This window comes from Heloderma suspectum, chromosome 5 (genome assembly GCF_057233095.1).
Source record: "Heloderma suspectum isolate Gila_16-S chromosome 5, 16-S_ref, whole genome shotgun sequence".
NCBI lineage: Eukaryota > Metazoa > Chordata > Lepidosauria > Squamata > Helodermatidae > Heloderma > Heloderma suspectum.
The window spans coordinates 117,105,604-117,126,841 of NC_139462.1; the positions used below are offsets into that span (position 1 = coordinate 117,105,604).

The following is a 21,238-nucleotide window of genomic DNA, read 5'->3' on the forward strand; positions in this document are numbered from 1 at the left end:
CGTTCCCTTGAGATCTCCAATTTTCTTGAAGAGATCTGTAGTCTTTCCCATTCTGTTGTTTTCCTCGATTTCTTTGCATTGTTCATTTAAGAAGGCCTTCTTGTCTCTCCTTGCTATTCTCTGGAACTCTGCATTCAGTTGGGTATATCTTCCCCTTTCTCCCTTGCTTTTCGCTTCCCTTCTTTCCTCAGCTACTTGTAAAGCCTCATCAGACAGCCACTTTGCTTTCTTGCATTTCTTTTTCTTTGGGATGGATTTCTTTGCTGCCTCCTGAACAATGTTACGGACCTCCGTCCATAGTTCCTCAGGCACTCTGTCTATCAGGTCTAATCCCTGAAATCTATTCCTCACCTCCACTGTATATTCATCAGGGATATGATTTAGGTCATACCTGAAAGGTTTAGTGGTTTTCCCGATGTTCTTCAATTTAAGCCGAAATTTTGCAAGAAGCAGCTCATGGTCTGAGCCACAGTCAGCTCCAGGTCTTGTTTTTACTGACTGTATGGAGCTTCTCCATCTTTGGCTGCTGTTGTAACCACACATGTTAGTAATTTATAAAAGGTAGAAGTCTGAAGTGATCAAGCTGGACACAGGATTGGTTTAAGGCAGGGATCCCCAACACACCTCCAGTGACGCCTGTGAGGGGCTCCCCAATGTGGTGCCCACAGGCACCCACAAAAGTCCCCCTCTTTTTAAATATGCATACATGAAGTTGTCTGTATCCATAGCAGTGAATACATATGAAATGCATAAAGTGTTCTAGCAATTATATATAGGCTTCAACAAAAATGGATCAGATACCCAAATAAGTATCCATTTGAAGGTCACATCCATATGCCACCTGTTTAAATATTGAAAGAGTTGTAAAGTCCTCAATCCATTGCATTACAGGAGGTGTTTATCCTTCCGATGTTGTCATATCAGTCTTTTATGCTTACCATTTGTTAATTGCCATGAAGCAGGTAAATCATTTAAAAGATTGTGCACATCAGTGAATATTAAAGAGTGTTCCAGTACAACATTTTTCTGTGAAATAACCTTCCCGCAAAAAGAAGCAGCTACTGGACACTGCCAAAACATATGCTTAAAAGAAGCATTAGCTGTATTGCACTGCCAGCAATTCACTGAATTAGGCAATCCCTTATTAAGGAGACATTACAGTGTTCAATAGACACAAAACACAAGTTTTTGCTGGATAAGACGCAGCCTAAGATCTATAGATGCAACAGGTGGCAATCCACTGATTAGGCATTTTGTGGTGATGCCTACAGCATGGTCTCAAATTCCCAAATGTGCCCATGGGTCCAAAAAGGTTGGGGACCCCTGGTTTAAGGGCTTTTCTGCATGAGGCTGCTAATCTGCTGCATCGACTTTTGGTTTTGTTGCAGAATTGAGAACCAAGAACTATATGAGGATTGTTTCCTGCTTTTCTGTTACATAACCACTGAGTGGCACTGTGGTACAGTGGAATAGCACAAATACACAAGAGAAAATTGCACTTTCTTTTGCCGTCAAAAATAATGCCCCTTTTTCCTTGCTCTAAAAAAACTCGCAGAAAGTGCTGTTTACAAACAGAAACGAAACTGAAGGGTCACAATGTTGTCTGAAGAACCCATAAACAACAGTGATTGGGGAAAGTCAAGTGCACAATAAATGCCTGGTGTAGAAAAATTCTAAGTCCATACCAAATTTCAAGGCATGGGTAGATTGGAGTCATCCTACAGAATTTTGTGGTCCATGATTTTTCTTGAAACCAATCTAGATTCACTGATACTTAGACTTTATATGTGTAATTGAAGCTCCCAGAACTGAAATGTGGAAAGAAAGCCTTGATTTTTTTTTTTGTGTTCTAGGTTTTGGACACTCCCTACTTGCTGAATCGCCACTGGAAACATTATCTTTCTGGCATCATTTTAAAAAATCCAAATATTGACTTGACATTTGAAAAGGTTTACAGGTAGCTAACTCTTCAGCGAATTCTGATGTAAGATATTGCAGTTATGTCCTACTTGGAATTTTCCATTGCTCTAAATATTCTTTCAATTAACTGAAAGCTAAGAACCAATGCCCCCTTCATGGATCACTGCCGTGTTGTGGCGAAGGGGCTTGCGTAACTCAGTGAAGCCATAAGCTATGCTGTGCAGGGCCACCCAAGACGGACAGGTCATGGCGGAGAGTTCTGACAAAATGTGGTCCGCTGGAGAAGGAAATGGCAACCCACTCCAGTATTCTTGCCAAGAAAGCCCCATGGAATGTATCACAAGGCTAAAAGATATGACGCCCAAAGGTGAGCCCCTCAGGTCGGAAGGTGTCCAATATACTACTGGGGAAGAGTAGAGGGTATTTCCAAGTAGCACCAGAGAGAGTGAAGCGGCTGGGCCAAAGCCGAAAGGACACTCAGCTGTGGATGTGCCTGGTGGTAAAAAGAAAGTCCGATGCTGTAAAGAACAATATTGTTTAGGAACCTGGAATGTAAGATGAATGAATCAAGGTAAGCTGGAGGTGGTCGAACATGAGATGGCAAGATTGAACATCGACATCTTGGGAATCAGCAAACTAAAATGGACAAGCATGGGCAAATTTAATTCAGGTATCTACTACTGCGGGCAAGAATCCCTTAGAAGAAATGGAGTAGCACTCATAGTCAACAAAAGGGTGGGAAAAGCAGTACTGGAGTACAATCTCAAAAACGATAGAATGATCTCAGTACAAATCCAAGGCAAACCATTCAACATCACAGTAATTCAAGTCTATGACCCAACCACTGAGGCCGGAGAAGCTGAGGTTGATCGGTTCTATGAAGACCTACAACACCTTCTAGAACTAACACCAAAAAAAGATGTCCTTTTCATCATAGGGGATTGGAATGCTAAAGTAGGAAGTCAAGAAATCACCGGGATAACAGGCAAGCATGGCCTTGGTGTACAAAATGAAGCAGGACAAAGGCTAATAGAGTTTTGCAAGAGAACACACTGATCATAGCAAACACTCTTTTCCAACAGCACAAGAGGCGACTCTACACATGGACATCACCAGATGGTCAATATCGAAAGCAGATTGATTATGTTCTTTGCAGCCAAAGATGGAGAAGCTCTGTACAGTCAGTAAAAACAAGACCTGGAGCTGACTGTGGCTCAGATCATGAGCTTCTTGTTGCAAAATTTCGGCTTAAATTGAAGAACGTAGGGAAAACCACGAAACCATTCAGGTATGACCTAAATCGTATCCCTTATGAATATACAGCGGAGGTGAGGAATAGATTTCAGGGATTAGACCTGATAGACAGAGTGCCTGAGGAACTATGGACGGAGGTCCGTAGCATTGTTCAGGGGGCAGCAACTCAATCCATCCCAAAGAAAAAGAAATGCAAGAAAGCAAAGTGGCTGTCTGATGAGGCTTTACAAGTAGCTGAGGAAAGAAGGGAAGTGAAAAGCAAGGGAGAAAGGGGAAGATATATCCAACTGAATGCAGAGTTCCAGAGAATAGCAAGGAGAGACAAGAAGGCCTTCTTAAAAGAACAGTGCAAAGAAATCGAGGAAAACAACAGAATGGGAAAGACTAGAGATCTTTTCAAGAAAATCAGAGATCTCAAGGGAATGTTTTGTAGAAAGACAGGCATGATAAAGGACAAAGAAGGCAGGGACCTAACAGAAGCAGAGGAGATTAAGAAGAGGTGGAAAGAATACACAGAAGAACTATACAGGAAAGATCTTAATGTCTCTGATAGCCATGATAGTGCGGTCACTGAACTTGAGCTGGACATCCTAGAGAGTGAAGTCAAGTGGGCCTTGGGAAGCATTACTAACAACAACGCTAGCGGAGATGACAGTATTCCAGCCGAGCTATTTAAAATCTTAAGTGATGATGCTGTTAAAGTGCTGCACTCAATATGCCAACACATTTGGAACACTCAACAGTGGCCACAAGACTGGAAAAGGTCAGTTTACATTCCAATTCCAAAGAAGGGCAACGCCAAAGAGTGTTCAAACTACTGCACAATTGCGCTCATTTCACATGCCAGCAAGGTTATGCTCAAAATCCTACAAGCTAGGCTTCAGCAGTATGCGAACCGAGAATTACCGGAAGTACAAGCTGGGTTCCGAAGAGGCAGAGGAACTAGAGATCAAATCGCCAACATTTGCTGGATCATGGAGAAAGCAAGAGAATTCCAGAAAAACATCTATTTCTGCTTCATTGACTACGCTAGAGCCTTTGATTGTGTGGATCACAACAAACTGTGGCAAATTCTTAAAGAGATGGGAGTACCAGACCACCTTACCTGTCTCCTGAGAAACCTGTACGAGGGTCAAGAAGCAACAGTAAGAACCAGACATGGAACAACCGATTGGTTCAAAATTGGGAAAGGAGTACGACAAGGCTGCATATTGTCGCCTTGCTTATTTAACTTATATGCAGAGTACATCATGAGAAATGCCGGGTTGGATGAATCACAGGTCGGAATTAAGATCGCCAGGAGAATTCTCAACAACCTCAGATATGCAGACAATACCACCCTAATGGCAGAAAGCGAAGAGGATCTAAAGAGCCTCTTGTTGAGGGTGAAAGTGGAGAGTGTAAAAGCTGGTTTGAAACTCAACATTAAAAAAACTCAGATCATGGCATCTGGCCCCATCACTTCCTGGCATATAGAAGGGGAAGAAATGGAAGCAGTGAGAGATGTCATTTTCTTGGGCTTCAAGATCACCGCAGACGGTGACTGTAGCCATGAAATTAAAAGATGCTTGCTCCTTGGGAGGAAAGCTATGGCAAACCTAGACAGCATAGTAAGAAGCAGAGACATCACCTTGCTGACAAAGGTCCGCATAATCAAAGCTATGGTTTTCCCAGTAGTAATGTATGGCTGTGAGAGCTGGACTATAAGGAAGGCTGAGCGCCAAAGAATTCATGCTTTCGAACTGTGGTGCTGGAGAAGACTCTTACAAGTCCGCTGGACTGCAAGGAGGTCAAATCAGTCCATCCTAAAGGAAATCAACCCTGACTGCTCATTGGAAGGACAGATACTGAAGCGAAAGCTCAAATATTTTGGCCACCTAATGCGAAGAGAAAACTCTCTGGAAAAGACCCTGATGCTGGGAAAGATTGAAGGCAAAAGGAGAAGGGGACGGCAGAGGATGAGATGGCTAGATAGCATCACGGATGCAATGAATATGAACTTGAGCACACTCCGGGAGAGAGCGGAGGACAGGAAGGCCTGGCGTGCTATGGTCCATGGGGTCATGAAGAGTCGAACATGACTTAACGACTGAATAACAACAACAAGAACCAATGCAATGCAGCGTCTGGAGTTGGATCTGATCAACTGGGAGCAAAACCCTGTCCGTTTGCTTAGAATTGTTGTTTTGTTGCTGGCTCTGAGTGAGTTGAAGGCAGTCATCTGTGTGTGTGTGTGTGTGTGTTTACGTACATGCACACATGCTTGCTCGCTCTCTCACACATGATGCAGGCAGGATTCATGGAGCTTTTTCAGACCCTCATGCTGTTTATGTATTTTGCAATAAGTTGTATGTATCCTGTTAATCTTTCTACTATCCAGAATTGCAGCGGGAAGCTTCATGAGTTCTGGGCATGGCCAAGAGTGTCCCTACTGTTCACATGCAGTCATTCCTAACTAGTGGGCATGGGGGAACTTGCAGTATGGAAATCAATCAACCTGGACCATTTATAATTATGGTGTGTCTGCATATGATATCATGGCATGCAAGCACAAAACTAGAATGCTGTGTACAAGGATGGTGTCCAAGCAGTGCTGTGTAAACTAAAAGGGGCATGAAGATACATCTTACTAAGCAAGGGGATTTACCCCCTTGAATACCTGGAAAGATACACAAAAGCATTTCACAGGGGTTAGATTTATTTGATTTGTAATATTGTGTGTGGTCCAACTGCTTAAATCCCCACTGATTTCGGCAATCCAATTTTGTTCAGGGTTGCAGCTTTCATCTTTAATGAGAAAGTGAACTGGAATAATTGGAGCTTAGGCTAGTTCATGTTTTTAGGACTCTCCACTGGCTATATAAAAATCAAATTGTAATTGATTTACCTGTCATGTTATTAAGCTAACTGATTATATTCAGATTTACATATTTCAAAATGTCAATGGAGGTGCCTTTTTGAGGAGCCTCAGAGAAAGTGACAGTTCTCAAACACAAAATGCCATTCATTACTAGAAGGAAAGGGCATCTCTTGAAATTATTTTTCCTTTTTGAAAGTGAAAATTGGAAATATAGAATTATTACCCATTACAGTAATCCACTAGAGGTTCAAGGCTAAGTATTGTGTAAGATTCAGGTTGAAATGATATAACGACATTTATTTTAACTGGATGCTGTTGGTTTCAGTTGTCTTTCCTTATTGTGAGACATTAAGCTTGATTAGTCTCACCCTCAAGCATAAACTAAATAATGGCTTGAGTATCAGCTATTAGGAAGACCCATCCTTGAAGTTTCTTTTTCATAATATTCGACTCAAGGTGGAAGGCAGCTTTCATTGCTATACAGATTGCGTGATGACAGGTCCTTCAAAGATTCCAAGAGTTCGTGTCACTTCTTGTCAGCCCCACCGACTATTTGGTAGGGGGGGTTTTATTCGAGGATTTAACTCCTGGTTCATTAAACATCCAAACTCTGCTACATAAATATCTTGGCGGTGTTAGTAGTCATTACTAACCAGAATCTAAAGAGTGACTAAGTGCTCCAAAAGCCTTGGGTGTACCCAGTGAAATTTTTAATATTTTGCCTTTGAATAGGAGGCCTTCATGTGCCATATCACAAGCTGCTTTTCAGATTCATCTGTTTCAAAAGAGGTTTTTTGTGTGTGGCCTGGAGTGGGAAGCTGCCATGTGGGAAACACAACTACAAGCATTCCTTGACCACATGAAAATAGTTCCTAGTTCTTTGGGTCTAGGTCATTATTCTGAAAAGCTCACCAGAATGTCTGGTTAATTCAACTACAAATAGATTTTTAATGGCAAATGTTGCTATCTCAAATTGATTTCCTTGTTGATGTATACTTTACGTGTATCTTTAGTGACTGCAAGGAAAACAAAGGCATTTATACCACACTCCATCTGGAAAACCTCTTTAATATCCATGAAATCCTGAATGTTAGCATGGTAAGTTAATTTAGATGGGTGTGAATGTTTTTAGTACTGCATGTGTGAAATCTTTATTTTATTTTATTTTTATTTGGTTCATGTCAGATAAACCTACAAGAATGTCTACTTATATTCCCATAGCAGGGCCTCTTTTTTTGCCATTAGAATTTTATAAGGGGGACCTGCAACAAATGCTGCAGCATGGGATGCTACTGTTCAGAATCCCTGCCAGCCAGCCATGCCCTTTTCCTTGGATACTCAATTTCATTCTTCCTCTCCCCCACCTCCATTTTCCATTTTTCTCAAAACAGTCAGACAGCATTCCTTGTCCCCTGAGCATGTTCAGCCCTCATTGATCTGTACCTTGGGTTTTTTCCAGCATTTCCTTTGTACTTATGCAAATCTTTGGGTTCTCCCAAGCTTTCAGGTGCCACCGTTTTTATGTGGATGGTGCCATTTTTGCTACATAAGGATCCACATTCAGTCATAGGGATGGGCGGATCACTTAGCCCGTTTTGGTTGGGGGGGTCTGCAGGGGGGGAGATGATCTGTTCCCTCCCCCCAGAATCTGTCTGGGCCGGCTCCTCCGCGCTGTGATCCTACGGAGCTAGCCGCCAGCTCCACATCGCTGGCAATATGGCCAACCGCCATTGCTGTGCCGTATCGCTGTGCTCAGTCCGGACACAAATGGCGTCCACTGCGCCATTTGCATCCCTGTTTTCATGCGATAGGCTATGCAAATTATATTTACGTAGATATTTGCATAGTAAATGGCTGCATTTAGGCTAGTCTAACAGCTTTACGGCCGCAAATGGCACCCACTATGCCATTTGCATCCTGACTGAGCACAGCGATACGGCACAGCAATGGCAGCCGGCCGTATCGCCAGCGATGCGGAGCTGGTGGCGGCTCCGCAGGATCACTGCACGGAGGAGCCGGCCTGGACGGATTCCAGAGGGGCACAGAGGTGAGTGCTTCATTCTGCCATGGACCCCAATGGGGCCGGATTCTTGGAATCCATCCTCATTGGGGTCCGCAGCGGAATTCTCCAACATCCCTACATTCAGAGAATGAGTTTGCTGTTCATATAGATGAACTTGCCTGATAGAGATATCAGGCACTGTTACCAGGATGTCCTTTTAAAAAACCCATCCTGGAATAGAATAAGGCTTTCTTCACACGGAGCTTTTATCCTGCGATTGAGATTGCTCCTTCACGGATGTTTGTGAGCTCTTTACATGACACTGTGAACCTCCAAGGCGTGTCCTGCACTAAATGTCCTTTGTTCCATTTTTAAATAGATTGAAGATAATGAGCTATCAAAGTACCCCGTTGTGTTCCACTTGAGTTCCCCTGTGAAAAGGGGAAAAGCGGCAAGAAGAGGAGTGAGATCAATGAAAGATAATGGAAGACTCAGATATGGGGAGAAGGAGGGGGAAAGGGGAGGGGGAAAAGGAAGCGTGTGAAAAAGGGAGTCGTTGTGATCCTGCATTTAAAATGGAAGCTGAAAGCCCCATTTTAAATGCAGGATTTTAGGCTAGTGTAGAGATGCCCTAAAACAGCCTTCCTTGACTTGGTACCCTACAGATGTCTTGGACTTCAGCTCCCATCAACCTCATGCAGCATGGCCAATGGTCAGGAATTCTGGGAATTGTAGTCCAAAGCATCTGGAGGGCACCAGGTTGAGTAAGGCTGAAGTAAAGCAACATTATCCATTTCACATGAGCAAGTCCACACAAACTTTTCTGAATAAAAACTGGACTCTCAAAACAGAGGCTTTGGAAAATAAAGCTTGATGTTTCTTTCAAGAAAGGCTAAAGAGATGGGAAAGGGTGTGATGCCAGAGAGGAGACGACGACGATGATGATGATGATGATGATGATTACCTGACAAAATGGTAGAGTGGTGATGAATTTGCAGCCAAATTTTGTACAGAAGATTCAGTTGACTAAAGCATATTAGTGTTGTTCATTTGTTTGTTTTGGGGTTGTGAATACCTGGTGGGCTGGCTCACATTGGAGCAGATGGTCCCTTAAGTAATCTGGGTTTAAGCCATTAGGGACTTTAAAGGCTAAAATTATCACTTTACATTGAGCTTGGAAACAAATGGGCAGCCAACACAGATGGCCATTGTAATCTCTATGTTTCAGACAGTAATCTGGTGGCCACATGTTGAGCTAGTTGAACTTTGGAGAGTGACTTTAAAGGCAGCCCCACAAAGAGCATTGCAATAATCTGGTCTGGCAGTAACTAGGGCATGGATAACTGAGGCCAGGTCTGTCTTAGTCAAAAAAGGTGCTAGTGCACCAGATGAAACTGCTAAAAAAAAAAAAAGTACTACTTGCCACTGATGCTATCTGAACATCCAAGGAGGAAAGTTCTGGGCCAAGGAGTACTCCCAGGTTATATCTCTGGTCTTTCACAGGGAGTGCTACTTCATCGAGAACAGGCTGTACAACCTCTCCCAGATTATAAGTATTGCTTACCAACAAGTACTTCTCTGTCTTGACTTGATTAAGTTTCAGCTTGTTCACCCATAACAAAGTTCAACTTGTTCACTCCTAAACTGACTCCAGACACTGGTTTGTCACTTCTATTATCTCTATTCTATTCTATTTCTATTATCTCTCTTGGAAACAAGAAGTAGAGTTGAGTGTCATCTCTGCATATTGATTTCATGTACATAGATATTAAAAAGCATGGGAGGCAAGATATATACTCCACGTTCTCTAGTATTCCACGTTCCAAAGGCCATGGAGTAGAACAGTCGTCTCCTAGAGACCAACCTTTCAGGAAGAAGTACAACCACTAAAATACAGTACCCTGCAGGCCCACACCCTTCAAGCAGCTCAGAAGGATATCATAGCCACTCATACTAAAAGCTGCTGAGAGATCGAGGAGAACCCAACGAAGTCACACTTCCCCTCTACATCTCCCAGTGCAAGCCATCTTCCAGAGCGACCAAAGCAATTTTATCCCTGCTCCACACACACCTTTAGTTTCTTGCTTACTATGTCAGGTGGGAAAATTTAGCTAAAGCACCCTTTATCCTGGCAGCTGTACAGAGGAAGAAACAATACTGGGTTCTCAGCCCTGTGTGTATTGCTGAATGCTTAATGCAGCTTGAGGGTACTTCCATTCTGGTACATGTGATAATATATGTGCAGCCAGCCACTCTGCCGTGCGTGGTGGTGGAGGTGCTTCCAGTCTGCTGAGCTGGGAAGCAGGTGGCAGCATATGCTAGAAAAACAGGCAGTGGGATCTCCTGCTCCTGTTTGGAGTGGCATCCATGCTTCAGGCTGGTCACATACAGCACCGAGAGAATCTGGAGGACCATGTAGCTCTACTGCATCAAGAAGGCTGCAGTAGGGGACCATTTAGTGCTCCCTCCATTTGTGTCCACTGGGCCTGTAACACGGTGACTTCAGTGAACTGTGGCTGGATCGACACGTGCAACAGAATAAGGTGGTAGAGCCCTGATGCAGTACAACAGACTATGCTACTTCACACTGTTTATAGGGAAGAAATACATTTTTGAATGCTGTCTTACATTAAAGAAAATGCATGTTAGTAGAAAACAAGCACAGCAGAAGTCCAGCTCAGCCCTTCTCTCTCGTGTGCTAGTTTTCATCCTACAGGGAATATTTATTTATATGAAGAGGAACATTCAAAAAAGGTACTCCCCACCTGCAGTGGTGATATTTTATTATTTCCTAACATTTTGCCACGCCTTTCTATTATGAAAGTCCTCAAGGCACCTTTTAAAACCCGTTTCAATCTGGTTTTAGGCCCAGGCTTGGTACTGAAACAGCCTTTGTTGCCCTGATGGATGACCTTTGTCAGGAGAGAGACGATCTCACAGTCGCTTTTGATACCATTGACCATGGTATCTTGCTGGACCAGTTCTGCAGGTTCAGATATCAGAAGAACAGTGATACAGTGGTTCCACTCCTACCTGCAAGGTGCATTTCAGAAGAAATTGCTTGACTTCATGGCTTTTGAGCTATAGAGTCTGACAAGTCTCCATCTTTTCCCCCATACTTTTTAACATGTATACGAAGCCACTGCGTGAAGTCACTAGAGAGTGTGGAGCAGGTGTCATCAATATGTGGATGACCCTTAGCTCTGTTTCTCTGTTTTCAGAGTCAGGTGAGGCTGTGCAAGTGCTAATGGTGTCTGGACTTGATAATAAGGGCCAATAAATTGATGGTGAATCCTGATAAGACAGACACAGAGTAGGTTGTTCTCATGTCCAGGAACTGGATGTGCCACCTGTTCTATAAGGGATTTTATTCCCTCTGAAAGAGCAAGTTCCTAGCTTGGAGTACTCCCCAAGCTTTGTCACTTGAGGCCTTGGTGGCTCAGACTTGCGTTCAGCAGCTCTGACCATTTCTGGATGAGGTAGCCTGACAACAGTGGTCCATGCTTTGCTAACTTCTTGATTAGACTACCGTAATACATTGTATGTGGGGCTGCCTTTGAAGATGACCCAGAAGTTTCAGCTAGTGATGACTGCAGCTGCAAGAACTTTTAACTGGTGCAGTCAGTTGGAATCACATTACATCAGTTATGAAGGAGCTTCACTGGTAACCTATTTGCTTTCAAGTCCAATTAAAGGTGCTGGTGCTTACTTTTAGAACCCTAAATGGAGGATCTTCTCTAAGTGATTTCAGTACATTGCAACCCTTTTGGTGCCTGGTTAAAACTGTTCTATTTGCTTCAGCATTTTAAGTTGGCCTGTTTGTCTTTTAGTACTGGCTGCCTCTCAATTGCTTTGATTATTGTATCTTTATTTATTATTTTGCCTTTATATGGACATTTCATTGTGTGCTGCCCTGATATCCCAAAGGATAAAGGGCAGTTTATACATTATTTTAATAAAATAAATAATTATTTCAAAATCAATAAAACACAACAAGTGGTCATTCCACTCTGCCACCACAATTCTGCCACCTGTGTAACTGAGGCCTGTGTGTTTCTTCAGTGAGCAGCTGACAATACAAAGTAATTACTTGCCATTGTGAATGTTTTAACATGATTCATAGGAATTTGGTGAGAATTGTTTCCTTCTGCTTTTTCCTCCCATAGTATGCAGAAGATGTATCCCTTAAAATCAAGCACATTAAAATTAATCTAAGCAACATAGTTTTGTTGGATGAAATTGGAAAGGAGAATCTGATGAATTTCAGTTTTTCAGGAATAAATGAGATAAAATTTGCAGCGTACCTGTCAGAGGTAAGACACATGGCACAGAGATTTTTTGAAAACTTAATTCCAAGTTATTTGACACTGAGATGTGCATTTTGTGTTAAACAAAATATGATAGAAATGTGGACGTGCAATAAGCGGTTGTTTATATGCAACAGAATATGGCACTTTACAGGGTTTTGTAAGCAAAAATATGGAGCCTTACCCCATGAGGATTTGACAGTCTAAACTTTGGAAGTGAGGGAAACAACCAAGGGAAGGAAGGGAGAGATGAGGGTAGCAAGTCCAGGAATAAGTGTGAACAAGTATGTATGTTGTGCATACTTGGGCTTGATTGCAGGTTGCAGTGAGTATTAAAGAGTTAAAGTCTTTGTAGAAATGTGGGATTTGAAAGGGAATGTGGGAAGGAAGAGACACCTAGATATACTAAAAAATGTTCTGAGAGGGAATTCCAGGCATAAGAGGCAGCAAGAGAGAATGGGCAGAGCCATTTAAGATCGCTGGAGAACTTAAAATGGCATCTATACCAGAGTGTCAAATTCTTTCACGATTAAACAGATTTAAATGCTTCTGGTATATATTTTTTCTTGCTACTTAAGCTCTGGAGGATACATGTAGATATTGCATCCTTGGCCTGGTTGTCTGCTCCATTTGTGCTGCTCCAAACGTATTCTAGCTGGATTTTATTTATTAGTAATTGTTTGAACTGTTGGTGGGCACATATCCATGTGTTTGACATGGTGTTCTGGAGTTGGAAGCCAGAAATACTTTTCTAAATGTATTCATTTCAAATTGTAAGGTCACCATTTTAAACCGTTGAAACGATCATTCTCAAATGTGAGTAATGGAACACACTAGTGTACCTTGAGAAATAAGTTAATTATTGAATTGAAGTATCTTGTAGGGCTCTGGTTGGGGCTCTTTCCAGCCTGCTTCCTACAAGGGAAGGTATATTTCCTGTGTCTCTGCATTGTGAGAGTGCCTGATTGATCTGACCATTCCCAATACAGAGAGAGATCAAAACTGCGTCCTCTCAGAGGAGGTCACTGTATGTCCCTTTTTAGTTATAAGAGTAAAGCATGCCTTCAATTTTAATTCAGAACAGTGTCGCTCATCTACCAGAACACTAAAAAACACAGCCTCTAAATGCTGCAGTGATGTGATTTTGTTTCTGTCTTGTGTAGATCAATAAGAGTGTTACCAAAGTGGATCTCTTGTCCTTTGCTAATGATTTGGAAGCAAGAGCAGACCAACTGGTGAGTTTTGACTGACTGCAATGAAACACTGACAGACTGTGTGTTCTGACAGCACATCTTATGTATTCCTCTATAGTCCTTAAGACTTTCTATGTATCGGAAGAACGGTTTCCTAAATACTTTCCATTGTTGAGAAAGTACGGTTTTAATTGAAATCTGCTTTGCCATGCTCACTTGAAGCATTTTGATATCTTCCCTGGAAACAAAAATTAATACACAGTACTGTGTATTCTTACATTGTGCCATATGAGCTAGCTAAGTAGGATACCTGACAAATCGGAAGGCATGTGTGAGCTTATCTGTACTTCCATGTAGTAAATTAAACACATTACTGGCATAGAAATAATGACTGCTAGTGGACGTGAAGCTGTGTCACCAGAATGCCTATTTCTCCCACGTTCTCCTGTACATTAAATTCATTTGTTGTTGTTGTTTTTAATTAAATTGCCTTGCTACTGACAGATTCCCAAGGCAGTGTACAAAATATTCAAATAATTTACACATTAAGTTAATAATTAAATTATAATTTAACAACGTAATTCAAATACTTAAAATAGGTGGCAAAACCTTACAGGACACAGCCCCAGCAGACAACTCTTCCTTGAAACCCAGATGAAATACATGTGTTGTTAGTAGCCATTGGAAACTCAGCAGGTGTTACTTGACAAGCCTGTCTGGGTTTGTCACTGGACAGGGCCTCGAGTCTTAGCTGCTGAGAAGGAAACACCTGACAAAGATGTTCCTTGAGCAAAGCCCCTCCCAGTGATCTTATGAACTGCCAGGACAGCTCCCTCAGTTACAACAGACCCAAGCTGCTTAGGCCTTTATAAGGGGGGTGGCCAGATCTGGCCTCTGAAGTAATTTTATCTGGCCTCTTATGGGTCAACAAAATTTTAATTCGGGTGATATAAAAGGCTTGCCCTCAGTTTCACCCACTAAGACAAAGAAAAATGTTTCCAAGTCATAACCAGGGATGTGTGAATCAACGCAACTAGAACTCGCCAAAGTTCTCTGAATTCCATCTTAAGCTGGTTCCAACTCAAGTCCATGTCAGATTGTAAGCATTTTTCCTTTTTGCATGAAAATCTCTGTGTATTTTCATGTGTATTTTTCCAAATTTATGAATCAGTTGTGCACATCTTTGAAATGTACACATACTTCTGTTGATTAAATGGTATTTGTATGCATTTTTTAAAAGTACGCATTTTTCCATGTGCATTTTTCAAATGTACCTGTGCTGTCATGTGCATTTTGCAATGTGTCTGCAAATCACATTGCAAGCTTGGAAATGTACACACTTCGATCGCAGTTTGCATCTGAGTCTGTGCTCAGCCCAGAAGATGTGAGCAGGCTAAATCCTGATCAAAAATGAACTGGAACGAATTTCTCATACATCCCTAGATGTAACAGACGGCCAACACTTTTACATACAAGAATCTAAGATAACTATGCCCTAGTGGTGCCTTGAGTACATGTGCTCCATCACTCTGAAGCACTTATTGCTCAGAGAGCACCAACTTTGTTATCAAGCAGAGGCGGGCAACTTGCCCCCGTCCCAATAATTTCGGCCTACAACTCCCATCAGCCATCACCATCAGCTATGCTGACTAGGGCTGATGGGAGTTGTAGGCCAATGCATCTGGAGTGCCATAAGTAGCCCATGGTTGTATATCTACCTGACTATCTGTGGGGTGGGCAGTTTCAGTAAGAAAATGCAGTTCTGACCCTGATTGGCTGGGGAATACAGTGGCCCCAAGAGTACTGAAGGAAATTGGCCATCTTTGAATTAAGAGTAGCACCTGGAATTTTGTACATAAAGAAGCTGGCAACCAATACAGTCAAAAGAGCGCAAGGGTTATATGCTCACAATACCCATCCCCTATGAAACACTGAACATCTTGCCACATTTGTACTGGGACTTGTACTGGGACAGGTTTGACCCTGGTTGAAATTAAGCCATTCCTGCAACACTTAATTTGTAAGGGCGGAGCCAGACTTCAGCATTAGAATACATACTTTGCAGGCATAAGGTCCCAAGGTTCAGTCCCAAGAATTTTGAATAGCAAAGCTTTGCAGGACTTTCTCATTTCAGCAGCTTTATATATTCGGTTTTGTGTTTCTGTCTGCAGTTTTGCTGAGACTAAACATAACCTCTTCCTGTTTTAAAATAACAGCCCAGCTTTGAACAAAGGTACTGCACGCATTCTTGGAATAACATACCTCTAGATCTCTGCCCCACCATTCACCCAAGGAAGGAAAATCATAACCCATAACTTTGCTTCCAGCTGCTGTTCAGATGCTCAGTCTACTGTCTCTTAATAAGTATCTGTCTGTAATTAAACATATCAGTGGAGGGCGCCATTGCACCTTTCTGTGTACTAGAGAAATAATATTATGGTTTGCCTTAAATTAAAAAAACACACAATAATAGAAAGTTGATGCTTACCTGTACCTTTGTAAAGAGAAACAGCTATAGTGAATTAGCATATTGGAAATGCTTCTGCATAGAAGCATACAGGTAGTGGAGAAGGGCATATCTCATTAAAACTTTATTTTCCTGTTTTGATATTTAATAAGAAATGTGCTGCTACTCAATTCTTTGGAAAAGGAGAGTAATTTATATATTAATAATTGCCAGCTGCGTGCTAACCTATTTATCTTTGCAGCCCAAAGGAGCATTGGAAAACGCCTTAAAAGGACATGCCAGTAATATTCGAATGATACATAACCAACAAGTTGTTCCATTGGAGCAAGCAATGGTAAAAAACTGAAAGTCCTAGGACAAGGTTGCAGGAGGGTATTTAACAAGCTGCAAAACTGTTTGGGATATACATCAAGACTTTGCCTAAATTCATGGAGATTCTAAACATGGTCTAATTCTTATACAGTGATCTTCTAGAATAAAGTTTTAGCGTCTTTGCATTTAAAACCTTCTTGGAGTGTTTATAGGACCTCTTTGGATGTAAAGCTGAACTTTGGTTTAGCATTATGTGCATAATGGCAAGTCTCAGTCTCATGCACTCCCCTCTCCTCCTCTGGCACAGGTGCGAGACAGAGATCTGGAGCTTTTGCTTCCACCTTTAAAATAACCAAAGTTCCTCATTACATCCAATGCAAACATCCTGTGAAGTTACAGAATAGTTGAGTTGGGGGAGAGCTGTGGCATTCTGTATCTTCCTATATATCAGCCTTTAATTTGGCTTCTCTTGCTGCTTTACTACTTCATGACACTATATTTTGTTTTGATATAGCCTCCTTGCTAAACACACACACACACACACACACACACACAAAACAGGCATTTTGTGCTTTTGTTTGCTTGCTTCTTTTTTTCTCCATTCTTTCTGCTAATTAACTCTTAATCATTCTCAATCTTCTTTTTCCAAAAACTGACTGTCAAGAAATATGTTAGAGCTAGGGTAAGTGCTCTTCCTTTCCTACACTGAAAGTGAGTAATTAGTTTTAGAACCATTTTAAATTGATGGGTCTCCACATTCAACTTCAATATTATAAATGTAGTTGGACTCGGTTTCATTGGGGTGAAGACTAAGAGGTTAAACTAAAGCAGAAGTGCACCATCTGCAGCCCACATCCACCCCCCAGGCCTTAACTATGGCCTCTATGACCCCTCCCCCCACTGCTGCCGAATCTGCCCCCACCCCCCACAGCCAATTTATTGCTTTTGCTGCAGACAGACCAGGTTTCCTTTCCCTTGCCGACTCCCATCTAAAAAGACCTTCTCGGGGCTCATCTACATGAGCCATTTACTCTGGGGCTGCTGTGATTCGAAGTCCTTTGGGAAATGTGATTCAGTTGCCACCTCGTGGCCATACTGTGGTTTTCATCCTGAAAATGCAGATTTCTACAGAGGCGTTTTGCTCCATTTTGTTTGTTTACTGTGGGTTTCCTGCAGTTGCCAAGCTGTCTGTCCCTTTCCCGAACTGACTTCACATTTTGTGGTGGGTGTGCTTAGTGATTGCAGCATCACTATGTGATGCCCCTTCACTATTGTAGTAATCCCCTCCTCCTCATACCTTCGCAGCTGCGTAGTTACAGCAGCATGAAGAAGTGTGCTCATTTCTTCAACCACAGCTTCATAGCTTCACAATGGCTGTGAAGTCAGTGGCCAAGGGCTGGGGGTTTTATGGAAACACCTCAAGATACTGGACCTACTAGACGTGTGGTTAAGTCTTTTGTTAGTCACACCTATTTAATGAACTATTTCAGCCCTACACATTTGAGGGATCCATTTTGGAATGATGGGTGGGCATGTACCTCTCACCTGGGCACACCCCTTCACATGTGCGAACCATCGCAAGAGTGTGGGGCTGGAGGACCGCCAGTGTGATTGTGTACAGACAGTTGGCATGGTAACGAAGGAACAACCTACCCACATTTTACCAAACGAGAAATGGACAGTCATAAAAGAACCACTAACATACAAAAGACTGAAGCACACGTCCTGGTGTCATTACATTATCTTTCCCCACCAGTGACAGCCAATGATGTAGCTCAGGAAGTGGGGAAACTCGTAGCATCCCTATCTTTCTGCCATGTAGTTCTGCCCTTGACCTGGAATGCTTGGATTTAAGTTGGAGTGGTCCCAGTGCCATCAATGAACCTGAAGCGCCTTTACATGGAGAGCTCTGCAATCTAAACCGGGGGCGGGGGGGGGGGTCCCTCCATTTTAAGGCATTTGCATTTTCCACTGACCGGACTTTGGTGTAGCATTGAAGTTTCACACTGAAAAATCTGGGAAGCTATTAAAGAGACATTGTAAATATATGCACCAACTGTATTTTGAATATAGCTACAAGTTAACTAGATGATAAGAATCTCTAGCTACTGATTTCCACACGTCTTACAACAGATTTATCTTTGTTAGGCTAACATTCAGGGACTATGGCTTAAAATGGTGTATGGATCAAGCTAATTTCTGTTGAATATGTTATAAGAGGTTTACATGATGGAATACCTTGCTTTTGTTTTTTGTTTTTAACCAGAGCTCTTTAAACCAAAGCATAAGGTTACTACAGAAAACATCATCAGAACTTGCGGTATGTTTTTTTTCCCCTTGGGAATAAAACGCTGTTTGGGTTCTTCTACACATTAAATAGCTCACTGCCTCTGTCTTTCCCAAAATGGCTGTTAGACTCACACAGTCCCTGCCTATTCTCCTTACCGGCTCTGTGTGCGCGTGCGTGCGTGTGATTTTTCCCAAGCTCTGATGGGCATCTCATTCAAATACAGAAGCCACATTCAGACGTTTATCGATGGCTTCATTAACTCTGATTTATGAAGCTGTGGTCATGCACTTCTCCCTTCAACGTGGAGATCCTGGCTTGCATTAAGCCAGAGCTGAGTTACCCATTTCGTTCAAACAGGATCTGGCTTATTATCCTTCGTTAACTTAAGCCAGAGTCCCCAATTGGGACTTAAATGAGGAACTCTGGCGTAATGCACATTAGGTTCTGTGCATGAGGCCATTGCTTCATGGGAGGACAAAGAGGGAAAAGAGATGAGGGCATGACTTGGCACTCACATGGCCAGAGAGATTCCCAACTATCTTCTAACTATTGGCTCCCATTGAGGAAACATTAACCAGCCATTCTGGATTATTAATCTGTAATCTGCCTATCAAATGACTGGTCAGCCAGAAGCTATAGCCCTATTAAGTATATTATAGAGTGTGCTATCCAGTTAAATTCTGCTTGTTCAGATAAAAAATGTTGATACAGTAAAGTTGCAACCTGTTATTAACAGTAAAATTCTCAGTCTCCAAATGGAAACCTCATAAAATTCCATCAATACCTGGATGGTTAAATAAACTGATATATGGTGAAACTGGTAAAATGTTCAGACAGTATTAAATATATCAGGAATAAATAGCTATTACATTATACAGGACTATTTTGTTAGATTTTGGATAGCCCGTTATAAAGTAGACAGATCTGCCTCATAATGTGGTTAATATATATGTAAATAGGTGTTTTCTTAGTACTTGATGATAATTAATAGTGCAAGTACACACTAATAATCCAGTATTGTTCTTGTTTTTCTTTAATAATTCATTAAAACTTTTAAAAATACATGAAAACAAAAGTTAGTTACATCCTAGTATTGATACTAGGATATGGACTAGCTTTTGTTTCTATGTATTTTTTTAAAAATAATAATAAAATATTAAGGGAAAACACAAACACTGTAATTGATTATTCGTATATTTATTATGAAAGACTTATAAACACCAAAGTTGCAAATATGGAGCAATATTAATACTTCTTGCTATGGATTTTTTTGTATTTCTTTTCAGATAAGAAGAGATGTCTAATCTTGACTTCTTATTTGTGGCAATTTCCCAAAAACAACATTTGTCAAAACAGATGCACACTATTTATTATTTATGTAAACTACTTGTATGCTGCTTGATATCCTAAGATCTAAGCGGTTTACATAAAAATGTGTAAAATATACAATAAAAACTAATGTAAAAATAGTATAAAATAATGAATACATTAAAAACATTACATGAACAGTAAAACAGAGCAGTGTGATTACAAATCAGGAAATACTTGAGTAAATAGCTATGTCTTCAAAGAGGCGTTTAAAGGTCTCCACGGTTTCTACCTCTTGAACCACACATGGGAGAACATCTCAGAGGGTGGGTGCCACTACAAAGAAGGCCCATTGGAATGCCATTACCTGATGACACGCTGTTTGTCATGGAATGACCAATAAGGCTTCTGCAGAGGACCTCAGGGGTTGATTTGGTGTATGTAGGGGAAGGCAGTTGGCTAGGTATCCAGGTCCCAAGTTGTTTAAGGCTTGGAGTGTCAGCAACAAAACCTTGAATAGCTAATAGGCAGCCAGTGCAGTTATTTTCATACACTACAATATGTGTATAGCTAGGTGCTCCACTAAGCATTCTGCAGCTTCTGAACAAAGTGCAAGGGCAGCCTCACATAGAGCCTCACTAGACTAGTACATTTATGAGTTTACCAGTGCGTGGATCAGCGTGGCTAGGCTATCCCTACCCAGTTGGGGTGTAACTGGTGCCCAACCAGGCCATGGGCACTCCAGGCCACTGAGTTCATCTGGGCCTCTAATGACATGGATGGATTCTGGAGCATCCCCAAAATATACCTGTTCCTTCAGAGTGAGTGCAACCCCATCCAGAACAGGTAAACACTCCATTTCTTAGGCCTGGGAACCACCCATCCATAGGGTCTCTGTCTTAACAGGATGCAGTTTTAGTTTATTAGCCCTCGTCCAAGCCATAATTGCATCCAGACACCAGTTCAGAACATGCACAGCCTCTCCTAATTCAGATGTCATAGAGAAATAGAGCTGGGTGTCATCAGCATACTGGTAACACCATGCCCCAAATTTTCTAATGACTGTTTGTACCGGCTTTATATAGATATTAAATGACATTGTGCCCTGTGGCACCCCTCAGTTCCACTGCCCCGGGCCAAGGAAGAGTCACCCAATGTAATTGTCTGGAACCAACCCTGTAAGTAATAGCTGAACCACTGTAAAACAGTGTCCCCAACTCCCAACTAATGGAGGCGGTCTAGGAGGATAACATGGTCAACAGTATCAAAAGTGACTTACACAGATTCACTCTGATTTCCCTGGTCCTTTTTAGACCCACTCTTGC

At 41.8% G+C, this 21,238-nt stretch overlaps 1 protein-coding gene across 19 annotated transcripts in view; it reads left to right on the plus strand.

Annotated features, from left to right (window-relative positions):
- The window catches only part of PROM1 (prominin 1), a 123,035-nt gene that overhangs the window by 88,042 nt on the left and 13,755 nt on the right, over positions 1-21,238 (plus strand). For all 19 annotated transcript variants that reach the window (XM_084857071.1, XM_084857081.1, XM_084857069.1 and 16 more), the window contains 6 exons: positions 1,854-1,957; positions 7,048-7,132; positions 12,203-12,349; positions 13,507-13,578; positions 16,245-16,337; positions 18,582-18,635. In XM_084857071.1, coding sequence (XP_084713197.1) covers positions 1,854-1,957; positions 7,048-7,132; positions 12,203-12,349; positions 13,507-13,578; positions 16,245-16,337; positions 18,582-18,635 — 555 coding nt within the window. The remainder of the gene's footprint in view (positions 1-1,853; positions 1,958-7,047; positions 7,133-12,202; positions 12,350-13,506; positions 13,579-16,244; positions 16,338-18,581; positions 18,636-21,238) is intronic.